The sequence below is a fragment of the Corvus hawaiiensis genome, chromosome 32, assembly GCF_020740725.1.
Source record: "Corvus hawaiiensis isolate bCorHaw1 chromosome 32, bCorHaw1.pri.cur, whole genome shotgun sequence".
Classification (NCBI taxonomy): Eukaryota; Metazoa; Chordata; class Aves; order Passeriformes; family Corvidae; genus Corvus; species Corvus hawaiiensis.
In genome coordinates, this window is record NC_063244.1 from 693,801 (window position 1) to 711,882 (window position 18,082).

Sequence of the window (18,082 nt, forward strand, 5' to 3'; positions counted from 1 at the left end):
GAGGATTTCGGGATGGGAATTCCGGGGAATTTGGGGCAGGAATTTGGGGATTTCCGGATGGCAATTCCAGGGAATTTGGGGCAGGAATTCCAGGAATCGCTCACGTTGGAGGCTGGGGAGGAACTGGGGTGGGGGGTGGCCCTGTGGGGATCCCAGGGAATTCCGGGATGGGAATTCTGGGGAATTTCAGGGTGGGAATTGGGGAATTGGGGGAATTCAGGGAATTGGGGGGATTCAGGGATTCAGGGAATTGGGGGATTCAGGGAATGGAGGATTCAGGGAATGGGGGGATTCAGGGAATGGGGGGGATTCAGGGGATTCGGGGATTCAGGGATTCGGGGATTCAGGAATGGGGATTCAGGGGATTCAGGGAATTCAGGGAATGGGGGATTCAGGGAATGGGGGGATTCAGGGATTCAGGGGATTCAGGGAATGGGGGATTCAGGAATGGGGGGATTCAGGGATTCAGGGAATGGGGGATTCAGGGATTCAGGGATTCAGGGATTCAGGGATTCAGGGGATTCAGGGATTCAGGGAATGGGGGATTCAGGGAATGGGGGGATTCAGGGATTCAGGGAATGGGGGATTCAGGGATTCAGGGAATGGGGGATTCAGGGGTTCAGGGAATTCAGGGGATTCAGGGAATGGGGGGATTCAGGGGATTCAGGGATTCAGGGAATGGGGGATTCAGAGAATGGGGGATTCAGGGGATTCAGGGATTCAGGGAATGGGGGATTCAGGGAATGGGGGATTCAGGGGATTCAGGGATTCAGGGAATGAGGGATTCAGGGAATGGGGGATTCAGGGATTCAGGGACTGGGGATTCAGGAATTCAGGGATTCAGGGATTCAGGAATGGGGAATTCAGGAATTCAGGGATTCAGGGAATGGGGGATTCAGGGATGCAGGGGTTCAGGGCTCACGCCGGAGGCCGGAGGCGGCGCGCTGGGGCGGGATGTGCTGGATGACGCGCGTGCCCCCGAACAGCACGTGCAGCCGCCCGTCCGCACCCAGGTCCAGCGGCTGCTCCGGCCGCCGGCCCTCCACCGGCTCCTGGGGGGACACGGGCGGGAGTGACCACTGACCACCCACTGCTGACCACCCACTGCTGACCACTGACCACCCACTGACCACTGACCACCCACTGACTACCCACTGCTGACCACTGACCACCCACTGACCACTGACCACCCACTGACCACCCACTGCTGACCACTGACCACCCACTGACCACTGACCACCCACTGCTGACCACTGACCACCCACTGACCAGTGACCACCCACTGCTGACCACTGACCACCCACTGACCACTGACCACCCACTGACCACCCACTGACCACTGACCACCCACTGCTGACCACTGACCACCCACTGACCACTCACTGACCACCCACTGCTGACCACTGACCACCCACTGACCAGTGACCACCTACTGCTGACCACCGACCACCCACTGCTGACCACTGACCACCCACTGACCAGTGACCACCCACTGCTGACCACTGACCACCCACTGCTGACCACTGCTGACCACTGACCACCCACTGACTACCCACTGACCACCCACTGACCACTGACCCACCCACTGACCACCCACTGCTGACCACTGACCACCCACTGCTGACCACTGCTGACCACTGACCACCCACTGACCACCCACTGCTGACCACTGACTACCCACTGACCACTGACCACCCACTGACCACTGACCATCCACTGACCACCCACTGCTGACCACTGACCAGTGACCACCCACTGCTGACCACTGACCACCCACTGACCACTGACCACCCACTGACCACCCACTGACCACTGACCACCCACTGCTGACCACTGACCACCACTGACCACCCACTGACCACCCACTGACCACCCACTGACCACTGACCACCCACTGACCACCCACTGACCACTGACCACCCACTGCTGACCACTGACCACCCACTGACCAGTGACCACCCACTGCTGACCACTGACCACCCACTGACCACCCACTGACCACCCACTGACCACCTGATCACCCATTGCTGACCACTGACCACCCACTGACCACCCACTGACCACCCACTGACCACTGATCACCCACTGCTGACCACTGACCACCCACTGACCACTGACACCCACTGACCACTGACCACCCACTGACCACCCACTGCTGACCACTGACCACCCCACTGACCACTGACCACCCACTGACCACTCACTGACCACCCACTGACCACCCACTGACCACCCACTGCTGACCACTGACCACCCACTGACCACTGACCACCACTGACCACCCACTGACCACCCACATGCTGACCACTGACCACCCACTGACCACTGACCACCCACTGACCACCCACTGCTGACCACTGACCACCCACTGACCATCCACTGCTGACCACTGACCACCCACTGACCACCCACTGACCACCCACTGCTGACCACTGACCACCCACTGACCAGTGACCACCCACTGCTGACCACTGACCACCCAACTGACCACCCACTGACCACCCACTGACCACTGATCACCCATTGCTGACCACTGACCACCCACTGACCACCCACTGCTGACCACTGACCACCCACTGACCACTGACCACCCACTGACCACTCACTGACCACCCACTGACCACCCACTGACCACCCACTGCTGACCACTGACCACCCACTGACCACTGACCACCCACTGACCACCCACTGACCACCCACTGCTGACCACTGACCACCCCACTGACCACTGACCACCCACTGACCACCCACTGCTGACCACTGACCACCCACTGACCATCCACTGCTGACCACTGACCACCCACTGACCACCCACTGACCACCCACTGCTGACCACTGACCACCCACTGACCAGTGACCACCCACTGCTGACCACTGACCACCCACTGACCACCCACTGACCACCCCACTGACCACTGATCACCCATTGCTGACCACTGACCACCCACTGACCACCCACTGACCACCCACTGACCACTGACCACCTACTGCTGACCACTGACCACCCACTGACCACTGACCACCCACTGACCACTGACCACCCACTGACCACCCACTGCTGACCACTGACCACCCACTGACCACTGACCACTGATCACCCACTGACCACACCACTGACCACCCACTGCTGACCACTGACCACCCACTGCTGACCACTGACCACCCACTGACCACTGATCACCCACTGACCACTGACCACCCACTGACCACCCACTGACCACCCACTGACCACTGACCACCCACCTGCTGACCACTGACCACCCACTGACCACTGATCACCCACTGACCACTGACCACCCACTGACCACTGACCACCCACTGACCACCCACTGATCACCCACTGACCACTGATCACACCACTGACCACCCACTGATCGACCCACTGCTGACCACTGACCACCACTGACCACTGACCACCCACTGACCACTGACCACCCACTGACCACCCACTGCTGACCACTGACCACCCACTGACCACTGACCACTGATCACCACTGACCACCCACTGACCACCCACTGCTGACCACTGACCACCCACTGCTGACCACTGACCACCCACTGACCACTGATCACCCACTGACCACTGACCACCCTCTCCCCTCCCCTTTGACCCCTTCTTCTCCTCCCTCCCATTTCCCCTCCACTTTTCCCCATTTTTTTTCCCCTATTTTCCCCCCCACTTTTCCAATTTTTTCCCCATTTTTCCCACTTTTCCCCCATTCCCCACCTCCATCTGGGGCACGGACTCCCCGCTCAGCGCAGCCTCGCCCATTCCCATTTTCCCCCTCATTTTTTCCCCCTTTTTTCACCATTTTCCCATTTTTCCCCCCTCTACTTTTCCCCATTTTTCCCCCCTTTTTTTTCCCACCCATTTCCCCATTTTTACCCCCACTTTCCCTCCTACTTTCCCCATTTTTTCCCCATTTTCCCCCCGATTTTTTCCCCATTTTTCCCTCCACTTTTCCCATTTTTTTCCCATTTCCTTTCCCACTTTTCCCCCCGTTCTCAACCTCCATCTGGGGCATGGACTCCCCGCTCAGCGCAGCTTCATCCATTCCCATTTTCCCCCCCCATTTTTCCCTCCACTTTCCCCATTTTTTCCCCCTACTTTACCAATTTTTCCCCCCATTTTTCCCCCTACTTTCCCCATTTTTTCCCCATTTCCCCCCCCCATTTTTCCCCCACTTTTCTCTATTTTTTTCCCCACTTTTTCCTATTTTTTTCCCCCATTTTTTCTCCCCACTTTTCCCATTTCCTTTCCCCTTTTTCCCCCTATTCCCAACCTTCATCTGGGGCACGGACTCCCTGCTCAGCAGAGCCCATTTTTCCCCCCATTTTCCCCCCATTTTTCCCCCGATTTTTTCCCCACTTTTCCCTTTTTCTTTTTCCCCATTTTTTCCCATTTTCCCCCCCGTTCCCAACCTTCATCTGGGGCACGGACTCCCCGCTCAGCACAGCCCATTTTCCCCCATTTCTTTCCCCATTTTTTCCCCCTACTTTCCCCATTTTTCCCCTGATTTTTTCCCCACTTCTCCCTATTTTTTTCGCCACTTTTCCCCATTTTTTCCCCATTTTTCCCCCCATTCCCAACCTTCATCTGGGGCACGGACTCCCCACTCAGCACAGCCCATTTTTCCCCATTTTTTCCCCATTTCTTTCCCCATTTTTTCCCCCTACTTTCCCCATTTTTCCTCCGATTTTCCCCCACTTTTCCCTATTTTTTCCCCCACTTTTCCCTATTTTTTTCCCCATTTTTCCCCACTTTCATCTGGGGCACGGACTCCCCGGTCAGCACAGCCCATTTTTCCCCATTTTTCCCCCACTTTTCCTCCACTTTTCCTCCACTTTCCCCATTTCTTTCCCCATTTTTCCCCCGATTTTTTCCCCACTTTTCCCCATTTTTCCCCCATTCCCAACCTTCATCTGGGGCACGGACTCCCCGCTCAGCACAGCCCATTTTTCCCCATTTTTCCCCATTTCTTTCCCCATTTTTTCCCCCATGTTTCCCCCGATTTTTCCCCCACTTTTCCCTATTTTTTTCCCCATTTTCCCCATTTCCTTTCCCATTTTTCCCATTTTTTCCCCATTTTCCCCCACCTTCATCTGGGGCACGGACTCCCCGGTCAGCATGGCCTCGTCCATTCCCATTTTCCCCCCCATTTTTTCCCCATTTTTCCCTGGTTTTTCCCCACTTTTCCCCCCCATTTTCCCCCTACTTTCCCCATTTCTTTCCCCATTTTCCCCCCGATTTTTCCCCCACTTCTCCCTATTTTTTTCCCCTTTTTTCCCCATTTTTTCCCCATTTTTCCCACTTTTCCCCCATTTTTCCCCACCTTCATCTGGGGCACGGACTCCCCGGTCAGCATGGCCTCGTCCACGACGCAGCGGCCTCGCAGCAGCAGGAGGTCACAGGGCACCAGATTCTCCTGGGGGGAGCGTCCTGCCGGCAGAAATTCCCCAAATTCTCCAAATTCCCAACATCTCCCACACCAAAAACCTCCATTTTCCCGTTTTCCCCACTCCAAAACCTCCACTTCCCTGCTTTTCCCCCCGTTTTTCCAGCCCCGCTCCCGTGGGAAAAGGTTTGAGGCTGGAGGAAGGAAAAGGTGGGAGAAAAAAGAGCAAAAAAAAGCAAAGCAGCCCCCGGAATTCCTGAATTTGGGGAAATTTGGGGAATTTTGGCAATTGCTGCCTTTGAATGCTGGGAATTGATGGTGGAAAAGCAGGAAATGCCAGGGAGAAAAGGGAAAATCCTGGCAATAAAACCCCGAGGCCACCCCAGCGGCTGCCAGAATTCCCCAAATCCCAGCGAGAATTCCCAGGGGATTTCCCTGGAAATGGGAATTGAAATCCTCCAAATTCGACTTCATCCCAACAAAGACGAGGGGGAAATTCCCGCTTCCAGGGCGTTTTCCAGGGGAATTCCCATTTGAAGGAGATTTTCCGTGGGAATTCCCATTCTTAGGGAGTTTTCCATAAAAGTTCCCGGTTTTAGGGAGGTTTTCCATGGGAATTCCCATTTTTAGGGAGGTTTTCCTGCTTTTTGGGAGTTTTCCATAAAAATTCTGGGTTTTAAGAAGGTTTTCCGTGGGAATTCCCCATTTTAGGGAGGTTTTCCATAAAAATCCCCATTTTCAGGGAGATTTTCCATGGCAATTCCCATTTTTAAGGAGGTTTTCCGTGGGAATTTCCATTTTTAGGGAGTTTCCCGGGGGAATTCCCATTTTTTGGGAGTTTTCTCTGGGAATTCTCATTTTTAGGGAGGTTTTTCCATAAAAATTCCCATTTTCAGGGAGTTTTTCCATAAAAATCCCCATTTTCAGGGAGATTTTCCATGGGAATTCCCATTTTTAAGGCCATTTTCCATGGCAATTCCCATTTTCAAGGCCCTTTTCCCGTGGAATTCCCATTTTTCGGGAGGTTTTTCCAGGGCAATTCCCATTTTCAAGGCCCTTTTCCCGTGGAATTCCCATTTTTCGGGAGGTTTTTCCAGGGCAATTCCCATTTTCAAGGCCCTTTTCCCGTGGAATTCCCATTTTTCGGGAGGTTTTTCCACGGGAATTCCCATTTTCAAGGCCCTTTTCCCGTGGAATTCCCGGTACCGATGGAGACGACGTCCCCCGGGACGATTTCGTCGCTGGAAATCTGGCGCCACTTCCGGTTCCTGTAGACCTGGAATTCCCAAAAAAAAATAAATCCCCGGAATCAGCGGGAAAGGAGCAGGAAAAGGAGCAAGAAAGGGGCAGAATCCCCCCAAAAATCCCAGGTTTGGGGACGGAATCAGCGGGGAAACAACGGGAAAAGGGGAAATGAATGAGGCAAAGCCCCCGAAAATCCCAGGAAAGCCAAAAATCCGGAAAAAAAAATAAAAATTCCCAATTTTTTGGGATGGAATCGACGGGAAAATGATGGGAAAAGGGAGAAGAAAGGGGTTAAACCCCTCAAAATCCCAATTTTGGCATGGAATTGGTGGGAAAATGATGGAAAGGGGGAAAATAAAGAATTTAAGCACAAAAAAAATCCAATTTTGGGGATGGAAAGAGCAGGGAAACAACAGAAAAAGGAGGGAAAAAGGTTAAAAACCCCCAAATCCCAAATTTGGGGTGGAATAGATGGAAAAATGATGGGAAAAAAGGAAAAGAAAGGATTCAAACCCAAGAAAATCCTAATTTTTGGGATGAAATCAATGGGAAAACGATGGGAAAAGGGAAAATAAACGGGTTAAACACAAAAATCCCAATTTTGGGATGGAACAGATGGAAAAATGATGGAAAAAGGGAAAAGAAATGGGTTAAAAACCCCAAAATCCCAAATTTTGGGACGAAATCAATGGGAGAACAACAGCAAAAGGCCCAAATTCCCCCTAAAAAACCCCAAATTTGGGAATTTTGGGATCCTTTTCCTGCGTTTTATTCCCATTTTTTAGCAGAATTGGGAATTCTCCCTGGGTTTTATTCCTGATTTTTCCCAGGAATGGGAATTTTGGGATCCTTTCCCCTGGGTCTATTCCCGATTCTTCCCAGGATTGGGCATTTTGGCATCTTTCCCCTGGGTTTTATTCCTGATTTTTTAGCACAATTGGGAATTCTCCCTGGGTTTTATTCCCAATTTTTCACTGGAATGGGAATTTTGGGATCCTTTTCCCAGGTTTTATTCCCGACTTTTAGCAGGAATGGGCATTTTGGCATCTTTCCCCTGGGTTTTAGTCCTGATTTTTAGCAGGATTGGGCATTTTGGGATCTTTCCCTTGGGTTTTATTCCTGATTTTTCCCAGATATGGGAATTCTCTTTGGGTTTTATTCCTGATTTTTAGCACGAATGGGCATTTTGGGGTCTTTTCCCTGGGTTTTAGTCCCATTTTTTAGCAGAATTGGGAATTCTCTTTGGGTTTTATTCCTGATTTTTCCCAGGAATGGGAATTTTGGGATCCTTTTCCCAGGTTTTACTCCTGACTTTTAGCAGGAATGGGAATTTTGGGATCCTTTCCCCTGGGTCTATTCCCGATTTTTCCCAGGAATGGGCATTTTGGGATCTTTCCCCTGGGTTTTATTCCCATTTTTTAGCAGAATTGGGATCTTTCCCCTGGGTTTTATTCCTGATTTTTCCCAGGAATGGGCATTTTGGGATCTTTCCCCTGGGTTTTATTCCCATTTTTTAGCAGAATTGGGATCTTTCCCCTGGGTTTTATTCCTGATTTTTCCCAGGAATGGGCATTTTGGGGTCCCTCCCCCGTGTCCATTCCCGATTTCTCCCTGGACTCGGCACTCCGCCCTCCCTCCCCCGGTGCTATTCCCGGTTTTTCCCGGGAATTCCGGGCTCACCTGGATGGGGAAGGCCTTGTTGCCCATGCTGCGGATCTCGCCGAGGTTGCGCAGCTGCTGCTGCACCAGCGACGCCTCGAAGGCCACGAGCATGGAGAGCGTGAAGACGCTGTAGTACCAGAACTCGTCCAGGCACCAGAGCCCCACGCAGAACACCTGCCGCGTCCCGCCGGGATTCCGGGAATGCCGGGAATGCGGGAACGCCGGGAATGCCGGCGTGGGAGCGGGGAGGTGGGAACGGGGCAGTTCCAAGGGGAAAAGGGGAAATGGCAGCAGGAGAGGCACCAAGGGAGGCCGGTTCAGCCCTGAGGGCCCGAAATTCCAGCCCAGAATTCCCAGATTTCCAGCCCCAAGATGCTCCAATTCCCACCCAGAATTCCCAAAATTCCAGCCCAGAATTCCTCCAATTCCCACCCAGAATTCCCAAAATTCCTGCCCAGAATTCCTCCAATTCCAGCCCAGAATTCCCAAAATTCCTGCCCAGAATTCCCCCAATTCCCACCCAGAATTCCCAAAATTCCAGCTCAGAATTCCTCCAATTCCCACCCAGAATTCCCAAAATTCCTGCCCAGAATTCCCAAAATTCCAGCCCAGAACTCCTCCAATTCCAGCCCAGAACTCCTCCAATTCCAGGAGAAAAGGGACCAAAATTGTCCCAGTAGAGCCCAGAATTATTAAAATTTCAGCCCCGAATTCCTGACCTTCCAGCCCAGAATTCCCAAAATGCCAGCCCAAAAGTCCTGACCTTCCAGCCCAGAATTCCCAAAATGCCAGCCCAAAAGTCCTGACCTTCCAGCCCAGAATTCCCAAAATTCCAGCTCAGAATTCCCAAAATTCCAGCTCAGAATTCCTCCAATTCCCACCCAGAATTCCCCCAATTCCAGCCCAGAATTCCCAAAATTCCAGCTCAGAACTCCTCCAATTCCCACCCAGAATTCCCCCAATTCCAGCCCAGAATTCCTCCAATTCCCACCCAGAATTCCCAAAATTCCAACCCAAAAGTCCTGACCTTCCAGCCCAGAATTCCCAAAATTCCAGCCCAGAATTCCTCCAATTCCCACCCAGAATTCCCAAAATTCCAACCCAAAAGTCCTGACCTTCCAGCCCAGAATTCCCAAAATTCCAGCCCAGAATTCCTCCAATCCCGGGAATTCCAGGAAAAGGAGGGAATCCCAGGAAAACAAAGCCACGTTTGGGTGCAAAGCCTCCGAACTTTGGGAAGCTGCTCCTCATTCCCAGATTTTTTTGGGCCAGAAATCCTCATTTTTTAGCACAATTGGGAATTCTCCCTGGGTTTTATTCCCGATTTTTCCCAGGACTGGGAATTCTGGGATCCTTTTCCCAGGTTTTATTCCCGATTTTTCCCAGGACTGAGAATTCTGGGATCCTTTTCCCAGGCTTTATTCCCGTTTTTTCCCAGGACTGGGAATTCTGGGATCCTTTTCCCAGGTTTTATTCCCGGTTTTTACCTGGAAAACGAAGAACGGAGCCGTGGCCCTTTCCTTGAAGAGCTCCAGGAATTCCGGCACCACCATCTCGGCCCTGGGAAGAGGGGAGGGAATTCCTGGGAAATCCCAAATCCCGGGAATTCCCACCTTCCCGGGCCGGCCGGGGCCATCGGGGGACGCTTCCCGGGTATTCGGGAATGTTCTCCCGGGATATTTGGGAATGTTCTCCTGGGATATTTGCCCGGATTATTTTGGGATGTTTTCCCAGACTATTTGGGAATATTTTCCTGGGATATTCGGGGATATTTTGGGATTTTTCCCGGAATATTTTAAGGCATTTTCCTGGAATATTCAGGGATATTTTGGGATCTTTTTCCTGGAATATTTGGGGATATTTTGGGGTTTTTCCTGGGATATTTGGGAATGTTCTCCTGGGGTACTTGGGGATATTTTGGGATCTTTTTCCTGGAATATTTGGGGATATTCGGGGATATTATGGGATTTTTCCCGAGATATTTTAAGGCATTTTCCTGGAATATTCGGGGATGTTTTGGGATTTTTCCTGGGATATTTCGGGATATTTTGGAATTTTTTCCCGGGATATTTTAAGACATTTTCCTGGGATATTTGGGGATATTTGGGGATATTTTGGGATTTTTTTCCTGGAATATTTTAAGACATTTTCTTGGGATATTCGGGGATATTTTGGGATTTTTTTCCTGGGATATTTTAAGGCATTTTCCTGGAATATTCGGGGATGTTTTGGGATCTTTTTCCTGGGATATTTGGGAACGTTTTCCCAGGGTACTCTGGGATATTTTGGAATATTTTCCCAGGATATTTGGGGATAGTTTTTGCACGTTCTCCCAGGAGGTTTTCCCAGAGATATTTTGGGAAGTTTTCCTGGAATATTTTGGGGATGTTTTCCCGGATTCTTTGGGAATGTTTAGGGACGTTTTCCCAAGATATCCAGGGATATTTTCCTGGAATATTTCGGGATATTTTCCCAGCATATTTTGGGATATTCTGGGACATCTTCCTGGGATATTTTGGGATATTTGGGACATTATCCTGAAGTATTTTGGGATATTTTCCCGGGATATTTTGGGAATATTTTCCCAGGATATTTAGGGGTATTTCCCAGGATATTTTGGGATATTTGGGGACATTTTCCTGAGATATTCTGGGATATTTTGGGAATATTTTCCCAGAACATTTTGGAATATTTTCCTGGAATATTTCGGGATATTTTCCCAGCATATTTTGGGATATTCTGGCACATTTTCCTGGAATATTTGAGGACATTTTCCTGGGATACTTTGGGATGTTTTTCCTGGAATGTTTTAAGGCGTTTTCTCGGGATATTTTGAGATATTTTCCTGGGATATTTTGGGATATTTGGGACGTTTTCCTGAAGTATTTTGGGATATTTTTCGGGGATATTTTGGGAATATTTTCCCAGAACATTTTGGGATATTTTCCCAGGATATTTTGGGATATTTTCCTGGAATATTTTGGGACAATTTCCCGGGATATTTTGGGATATTTTCCCAGGATACTTTGGGATATTTCCCCAGAATATTTCGGAATATTTTCCTGGGATATTTTGGGATATTTTCCCAGGACATTTTGGGATATTTTACCAGAATATTTTGGGACAATTTCCCAAGATATTTTGGGATATTTTCCCAGGATATTTTCCCAGAACATTTCGGGATATTTTCCCGGGATACTTTGGGATATTTTCCCGGGATATTTGGGGCTTTTTCCCAGGATATTTTGCAATACCTCCACCTCTTTTCCCGGCACATTCCGCGCTATTTTCCCGGGATTTCCCCCCCAGGGAAAGCACGGAAGCCTCACTTGTTCGTCCCGTATTTCCTCTCGGCCTCCCGGATTTCCTTGTCCTCCTGGAAGCCTCTGGAATTCTGGTAGAACCCCAGGGGATGCTCCACCGGGAACGCCACGGGCAGGAATTGCTTCTTCCCATGGATTTCATAGGAATATTTGATCTTCTGGAATTCGAAACTCAGCGCTTCCTGCCCGTCCTCGTCCTGGGGGAAAAACCAAACCAACGGGAAAAATCCCACATTTCCCATCCCTGGAAAAAATTCCCTGCCGGGTGTGGCAAAACTCCCGGAATTCCAACGTTTTCCGGGATGGTTTTGCCCATGGAAAAGCTGGAATTCCCTAAATTCCACTCCACAGGTTGGGTATTTTGAGTTAATGGGATTTTCAGGGATCAATCCTGACAGAATTCCCGGATTCTCCCCATTAATGGGATTTTAAGGGATCAATCCTGACAGAATTCCCGGATTTCCCAGGATCAATCCCAGCAGAATTCCCGGATTTTCAGGGATCAATCCTGACAGAATTCCCAGATTTTCCCCATTAATGGCATTTTCAGGGATCAATCCCAGCAGAATTCCCGGATTCTCCCCATTAATGGGATTTTCAGGGATCAATCCCGACAGAATTCCCAGATTTTCCCCATTAATGCCATTTTCAGGGATCAATCCCGACAGAATTCCCGGATTCTCCCCATTAATGGGATTTTCCGGGATCAATCCCAGCAGAATTCCCGGATTTTCCCCATTAATGGCATTTTCAGGGATCAATCCCGACAGAATTCCCAGATTTTCCCCATTAATGGCATTTTCAGGGATCAATCCCAGCAGAATTCCCGGATTTTCCCCATCAATGGCATTTTCCGGGATCAATCCCAGCAGAATTCCCGGATTTTCCCCATTAATGGCATTTTCAGGGATCAATCCTGACAGAATTCCCAGATTTTCCCCATCAATGGCATTTTCCGGGATCAATCCCAGCAGAATTCCCGGATTTTCCCCCCCCGATCGATGACCACCACCCCATCGGGTTTCCAGGCCTGAATCCCAGGGAATTCCCAGATTTCCCTCACCTGCTCCCTGCGGAGCGGCACCAGCTCCACGCAGCCGTTGTTGGGGGGTCGGCACCACCTTGGCCAAGGTGGCTTTTTGGGGACACGGCTCCTGGGGAAAAAGAGCAGGAAAATCCCTGTAAATCCCAGCTTTTATCCCTTAAAATCCCACTTTTTATCCTTTAAAATCCCACCTTCTATCCCCTTAAAATCCCACCTTCTATCCCCTTAAAATCCCATCTCTTATTCCTTTAAAATCCCGCCTTTCCTCCCTGTAAATCCCACCTTTCATCCCTTAAAATCCCACCTTTTATCCTTCTAAACTCACACTTTCTATCCCTTAAAATCCCACTTTTCATCCCTGGAAATCCCATCTTTTATCCCCATTAAAATCCCACCTTTTAGCCCTTAAAATACCACCTCTTATTCCCTTAAAATCCCACCTTTCCTCCCTGTAAATCCCACCTTTTATCCTCCAAAATCCCACCTTTTATCCCTCTAAATCCCACCTTTTATCTCCTTAAAATCCCACCTTTCATCCCTGGAAATCCCACCTTTTATCCTCCAAAATCCCACTTTCTATCCCTTAAAATCCCACCTTTCATCCCTGGAAATCCCATCTTTTATCCCCATTAAAATCCCACCTTTTAGCCCTTAAAATCCCACCTTTTATTCCTTAAAATCTCACCTTTCATCCCTTAAAATCCCACCTCTTATTCCTCTAAATCCCACCTTTCATCCTCCAAAATCCCACCTTCTCTCCCCTTAAAACCCCACCTTTCATCCCGCCCTCAGCCCCTTCCCCCCTCAGCCCCTTCCCGCCTCAGCCCCTTCCCCCCTCAGCCCCTTCCCCCCTCAGCCCCTCAGCCCCCTCCCGCCCTCAGCCCCTTCCCCCCTCAGCCCCTTCCCCCCTCAGCCCCTTCCCCCCTCAGCCCCTTCCCCCCTCAGCCCCTTCCCCCCTCAGCCCATCCCCCCCTCAGCCTCTTCCCCCCTCAGCCCCCTCCCGCCCTCAGCCCCTTCCCGCTTCAGCCCCCTCAGCCCCTTCCCTCCTCAGCCCCTTCCCCCCCTCAGCCCCTTCCCTCCTCAGCCCCTTCCCGCTTCAGCCCCCTCAGCCCCTTCCCCCCTCAGCCCCTTCCCCCCTCAGCCCCTTCCCCCCTCAGCCCCTTCCCGCCTCAGCCCCTTCCCTCCTCAGCCCCTTCCCCCCTCAGCCCCTTCCCCCCTCAGCCCCCTCCCGCCCTCAGCCCCTTCCCGCCTCAGCCCCCTCAGCCCCTTCCCCCCTCAGCCCCCTCAGCCCCTTCCCGCCTCAGCCCCTTCCCCCCTCAGCCCCCTCAGCCCCTTCCCTCCTCAGCCCCTTCCCGCCCTCAGCCCCTTGCCGGGCTCACCCTGACGCAGGTGAGGGCGCACTCGGCGTGCACGGACCAGAGCCCGGCCAGGGCCGTGAGCAGCTGCAGCGCCGCGATGGCGCCGAGCGCCAACAGCGCCGCCTCGGGCGGCCCCGCCGCCTCCCCGCTCGCCCACAGGCGCGGCCCCCACAGCCACAGCCAAGCCGGGTAGAGCCCGGCGGCGAAGGGCAGCACGGTACCGCGGAGCAGCCGCGGCCGCCGCCGGTAAAGCGTTACCGACGAGACCAGCTCGTCCTCAGGGGCCGCCGCGGCCGCCGCCATCTTCCGTCCGCCCTCAGCCGCGTCGCGTCCGCTTCCGCTTCCGGCCTCGGGGGCGGCGGCGTGCGCAGAACGAGCGGGTGGCGGAAGCGGGGCCGCGGCGCACGCGCAGAGCGCGGGAGTGGCGGAAGTGGCGGCGGCGGCGGCGGAGGCGCCATGTGCGTGAGGGGCGGCGGGGCCGGGCCGGGCCGGGCGGGGTCGTGTCCCCTCGTGTCCCCTCGCGTCGCGCTTTGTCTCCTCGGTGTCCCCCGGTGTCCCCCGGTGCTGACGGTGTCCCCGGTGTCCCGCTGTGGCAGGGAGGCTCTGGCCGTCACGGCGCGGCTCTGCGGGCCGGAGCTGGAGCGCTACGGGCGCTGCGTGGCCGCGAGCCCCGGGAGCTGGCACCGGGATTGTCACCGGCTGCGGGACAGCGTCACCCGCTGCGCCTCCAACCAGTGAGTGACGGGATACTGGGGATACTGGGGAGACTGGGGGGACACCGGGAGTGTCACCGGCTGCGGCTCGGGATCAGACCCAGCAGCTCCGCTGGGATCGGGGCTGATCCCTGGGATGGATCCCTTGGGATTGACCCCAATCCCGCTGTTTTCCCCGCTGTTTCCCCGCCGTTTCCCGGGTGTTTTCCCTGTTTCCCCGCTGCTTTCCCGACGCCTCCCCGTTTCCCAGCCCCCTGGTGCGGCGGATCCGCCGGGATTGCTCCGATTCCTTCGGGGCCTTCGAGCGCTGCGTGCGGGAGCAGCCGGGGAACGCGGCCGCCTGCGGGGCCCGCGCCAGCGCCTTCCTGCTCTGCGCCGAGGCCGTCACCGCTGCCGGCCCCGGGGACACCGCCGGGGACACCCCCGATGGCCCCTCGGGTGCCACCCCCAGGGACACCCCCGGGGGCACCTCCGGAGGTGAGTCTGGGGCCGGAATTTTGGGATAAAAGTGGGAATCGAACCCCCAAAATGGCCCTGTCCCCTCCTGCTCTGTGCCCAGAGTGTCCCCTCTGCCACCCCCAGTGCCATCCCTGGAGGTGAGTCTGGGACCCCTGGAGGTGAGTTTGGGGCTGGAATTTTGGGATAAAAGTGGGAATCGAGCCCCAAAAACGGCCCTGTCCCCTCCTGCTCTGTGCCCAGTGTCCCCTCCAGTGTCCCCTCTGCCACCCCCAGTGCCACCCCCGATGTCCCCTCGGGTGCCACCCCTGGAGGTGAGTCTGGGACCCCTGGAGGTGAGTTTGGGGCTGGAATTTTGGGATAAAAGCTGGAATTGAACCCCAAAAACGGCCCTGTCCCCTCCTGCTCTGTGCCCAGAGTGTCCCCCCGGTGCCACCCCCGATGGCCCCCTCAGGTGCCACCCCCCGGGGGCACCCCTGGAGGTGAGTCTGGAGCCGGAATTTTGGGATAAAAGTGGGAATCGAGCCCCAAAAACGGCCCTGTCCCCTCCTGCTCTGAGCCCAGAGTGTCCCCTCTGCCACCCCTGGTGCCACCCCCGATGTCCCCTCGGGTGCCACCCCTGATGGCCCCTAAGGTGCCACCCCTGGAGGTGAGTTTGGGGCTGGAATTTTGGGATAAAAGCAGGAATTGAGCCCCAAAAATGGCTTTGTCCTCTCCTGCTCTGTGCCCAGAGTGTCCCCCCAGTGCCACCCCCGGGGGCACCTCCGGAGGTGAGTCTGGGACCCCTGGAGGTGAGTTTGGGGCCGGAATTTTGGGATAAAAGCTGGAATCGAGCCCCAAAAATGGCCCTGTCCCCTCCTGCTCTGAGCCCAGAGTGTCCCCTCTGCCACCCCTGGTGCCACCCCCGATGTCCCCTCGGGTGCCACCCCTGATGGCCCCTAAGGTGCCACCCCTGGAGGTGAGTTTGGAGCCGGAATTTTGGGATAAAAGCAGGAATCGAACCCCAAAAATGGCCCTGTCCCCCAAATGTGGCCCCGGGAAAAGGAAATCTGGGATAAAATTTGGGACAGAAGTCGGGATTCAAACCCTCTAAAATAAACCCAGGTCCGGATTTTCTCTGGAAATGGTGGGAAAAGGAATTTTAGGAGGGAAATTTGGGATAAAATCAGGGTCAGGACACCCCGAATGCTCCCGTTTTTCCTCAGGAGAGAATGGGAAAAGGATTTTTGGGAAAGAAATCCGGGATAAAAATCGGGATTAGAACCCCCCCGAATGTGGCCCTGTCCCTTCCCGCCTCGGGAAACGCCGGGAAAAGGAAATTTGGGATAAAATTTGGGGTGAAAGTTGGGATTCAAACCCCCTAAAATACCCCCCGGTCCCAATTTCATGGGGAAAAGATGGAAAAAGGAATTTCCCAAAGGAAATTTGGGATAAAAATGTGGCTTTTTTTTCCTTCCCTCCCCAGAGAATCCCTGGAATTAAAACTCCTCCAGGAATGCCGGGAAAGCCTCGGAACCTTCCGGAATCTCCTCCCAAGAAATCCTCGGATTTTCCCCCTGGAAAAGGAGCCCTGGGGTGGGGGCACGGCCCCGCTCCCCCTTTCCCTGGGGATTCCCAGCGTTTTATCCCAAAGAATTTGGCAAATAAAAAATTCCAGTGGGATCCGCCCGGGAATCTTCGGGATGGGACCCAAAAATCGGCTTTTCCCTCTTTTTATTCCCAGTTTTTCCCTCTTTTTATTCCATTTTTCCCTCCTTTTATTCCATCTTTTCCCTCTTTTTATTCCCAGTTTTTCTCTCTTTTTATTCCATCTTTTCCCTCTTTTTATTCCATCTTTTCTCTCTTTTTATTCCCATCTTTTCCCTCTTTTTATTCCCAGTTTTTCCCTCTTTTTTCCCCATCTTTTCCCTCCTTTTATTCCATTTTTTCCCTCCTTTTATTCCATCTTTTCCCTCTTTTTATTCCCAGTTTTTCCCTCTTTTTATTCCCAGTTTTTCCTTTTTTCCCACCTTTTCCCTCCTTTTCCCCCCCATTTTTCCCACTTTTTCTTTTCCACCTTTTCCCTCATTTCATTCCCATCTTTTCCCTCTTTTTTCCAGCTTTTTTCCCCATTTTTCCCACCTTTTCCCTCTTTTTTTTCCCAACTTTTCCCTCTTTTTTTCCCAGCTTTTCCCATTTTCTTCCCTCTTCTTATTCCCATCTTTTCCCTCTTTTTTCCAGCTTTTCCCCCCCCTTTTCCCACCTTTTCCCTCTTTTCTTTTCCAGCTTTTCCCATTTCTCCCCCTCCTTTTTTCCCACCTTTTCCCCCTTTTTTTCCCGACCTTTTCCCTCTTTTCCAGCTTTTCCTCGGCATTTTCCTCCCAGTTTTTTGGGCTTTTTTTTTTTGGGAATCTCCTGGGACCACGGGAATTCTTTGGGATCGGAGTCACGGTTTTCCATGGAAAAGGAAAAACCCTGGGAATTCCAGGAGCCTTCCCAACCCTCGCGGGAGCCGCTGCACCTCGGGAATTCCATCCCAAAAAATCCCCAGAAGTCCCGGAACGGCCCCAGAATTCCCAGGAATCCCATTCCCAGCCCCGGGCGAATTCCCTGAATTCCCAAAACTTTTCCATGGGTTTTTTTGGGTTTTTTCCGGGATTTATTTCCCACCAGACATGCAAAAAATAAAAATTAAAAAAAAAAAGGAAAGAATTCCCAAAGAATTCCCTGAAAAAAAATTCCCAAAAAAAACCATCAGCACAGCACGGTTCTGGGAATCCCGGGAATTCCGGCTCCGGAATTTTGGGAATAAAACACCAAATTCGCCACAATTCCAACGGGAATTCCTCCAAATTCCCTCCAAATTCCCGTCCATCCCGAATCTGGCGGGTCCTGGCCTGGAATT

The 18,082-nt window shown here is 52.7% G+C and overlaps 2 protein-coding genes across 2 annotated transcripts in view; one reads left to right on the forward strand and one right to left on the reverse strand.

Moving 5' to 3' along the window:
• Nucleotides 1–14,369, reverse strand: part of ATP13A1 (ATPase 13A1) — a 22,411-nt gene extending 8,042 nt beyond the window's left edge. The window contains 9 exon segments of the mRNA XM_048289803.1: nucleotides 915–1,052; nucleotides 5,334–5,440; nucleotides 6,603–6,672; nucleotides 8,322–8,477; nucleotides 9,791–9,863; nucleotides 11,633–11,823; nucleotides 12,690–12,734; nucleotides 12,736–12,780; nucleotides 14,051–14,369. Coding sequence (XP_048145760.1) covers nucleotides 915–1,052; nucleotides 5,334–5,440; nucleotides 6,603–6,672; nucleotides 8,322–8,477; nucleotides 9,791–9,863; nucleotides 11,633–11,823; nucleotides 12,690–12,734; nucleotides 12,736–12,780; nucleotides 14,051–14,332 — 1,107 coding nt within the window. The 5' untranslated portion in view covers nucleotides 14,333–14,369.
• An 89-nt stretch (nucleotides 14,370–14,458) lies between these two features.
• Nucleotides 14,459–16,898, forward strand: CHCHD5 (coiled-coil-helix-coiled-coil-helix domain containing 5). The gene is made up of 4 exons (XM_048289903.1): nucleotides 14,459–14,487; nucleotides 14,626–14,763; nucleotides 14,993–15,219; nucleotides 16,664–16,898. Coding segments are annotated over exons 1-4 (384 nt in total). The 5' UTR covers nucleotides 14,459–14,485; the 3' UTR covers nucleotides 16,681–16,898.
• Nucleotides 16,899–18,082: the final 1,184 nt, after the last annotated feature.

Excerpts from the sequence above, each read along its gene's own strand:
- CHCHD5 (XM_048289903.1), top strand. Across the intron at positions 14,764-14,992 it reads ACCCGCTGCGCCTCCAACCA|CCCCCTGGTGCGGCGGATCC; the intron begins GTGAGTGACGGG and ends CCCGTTTCCCAG.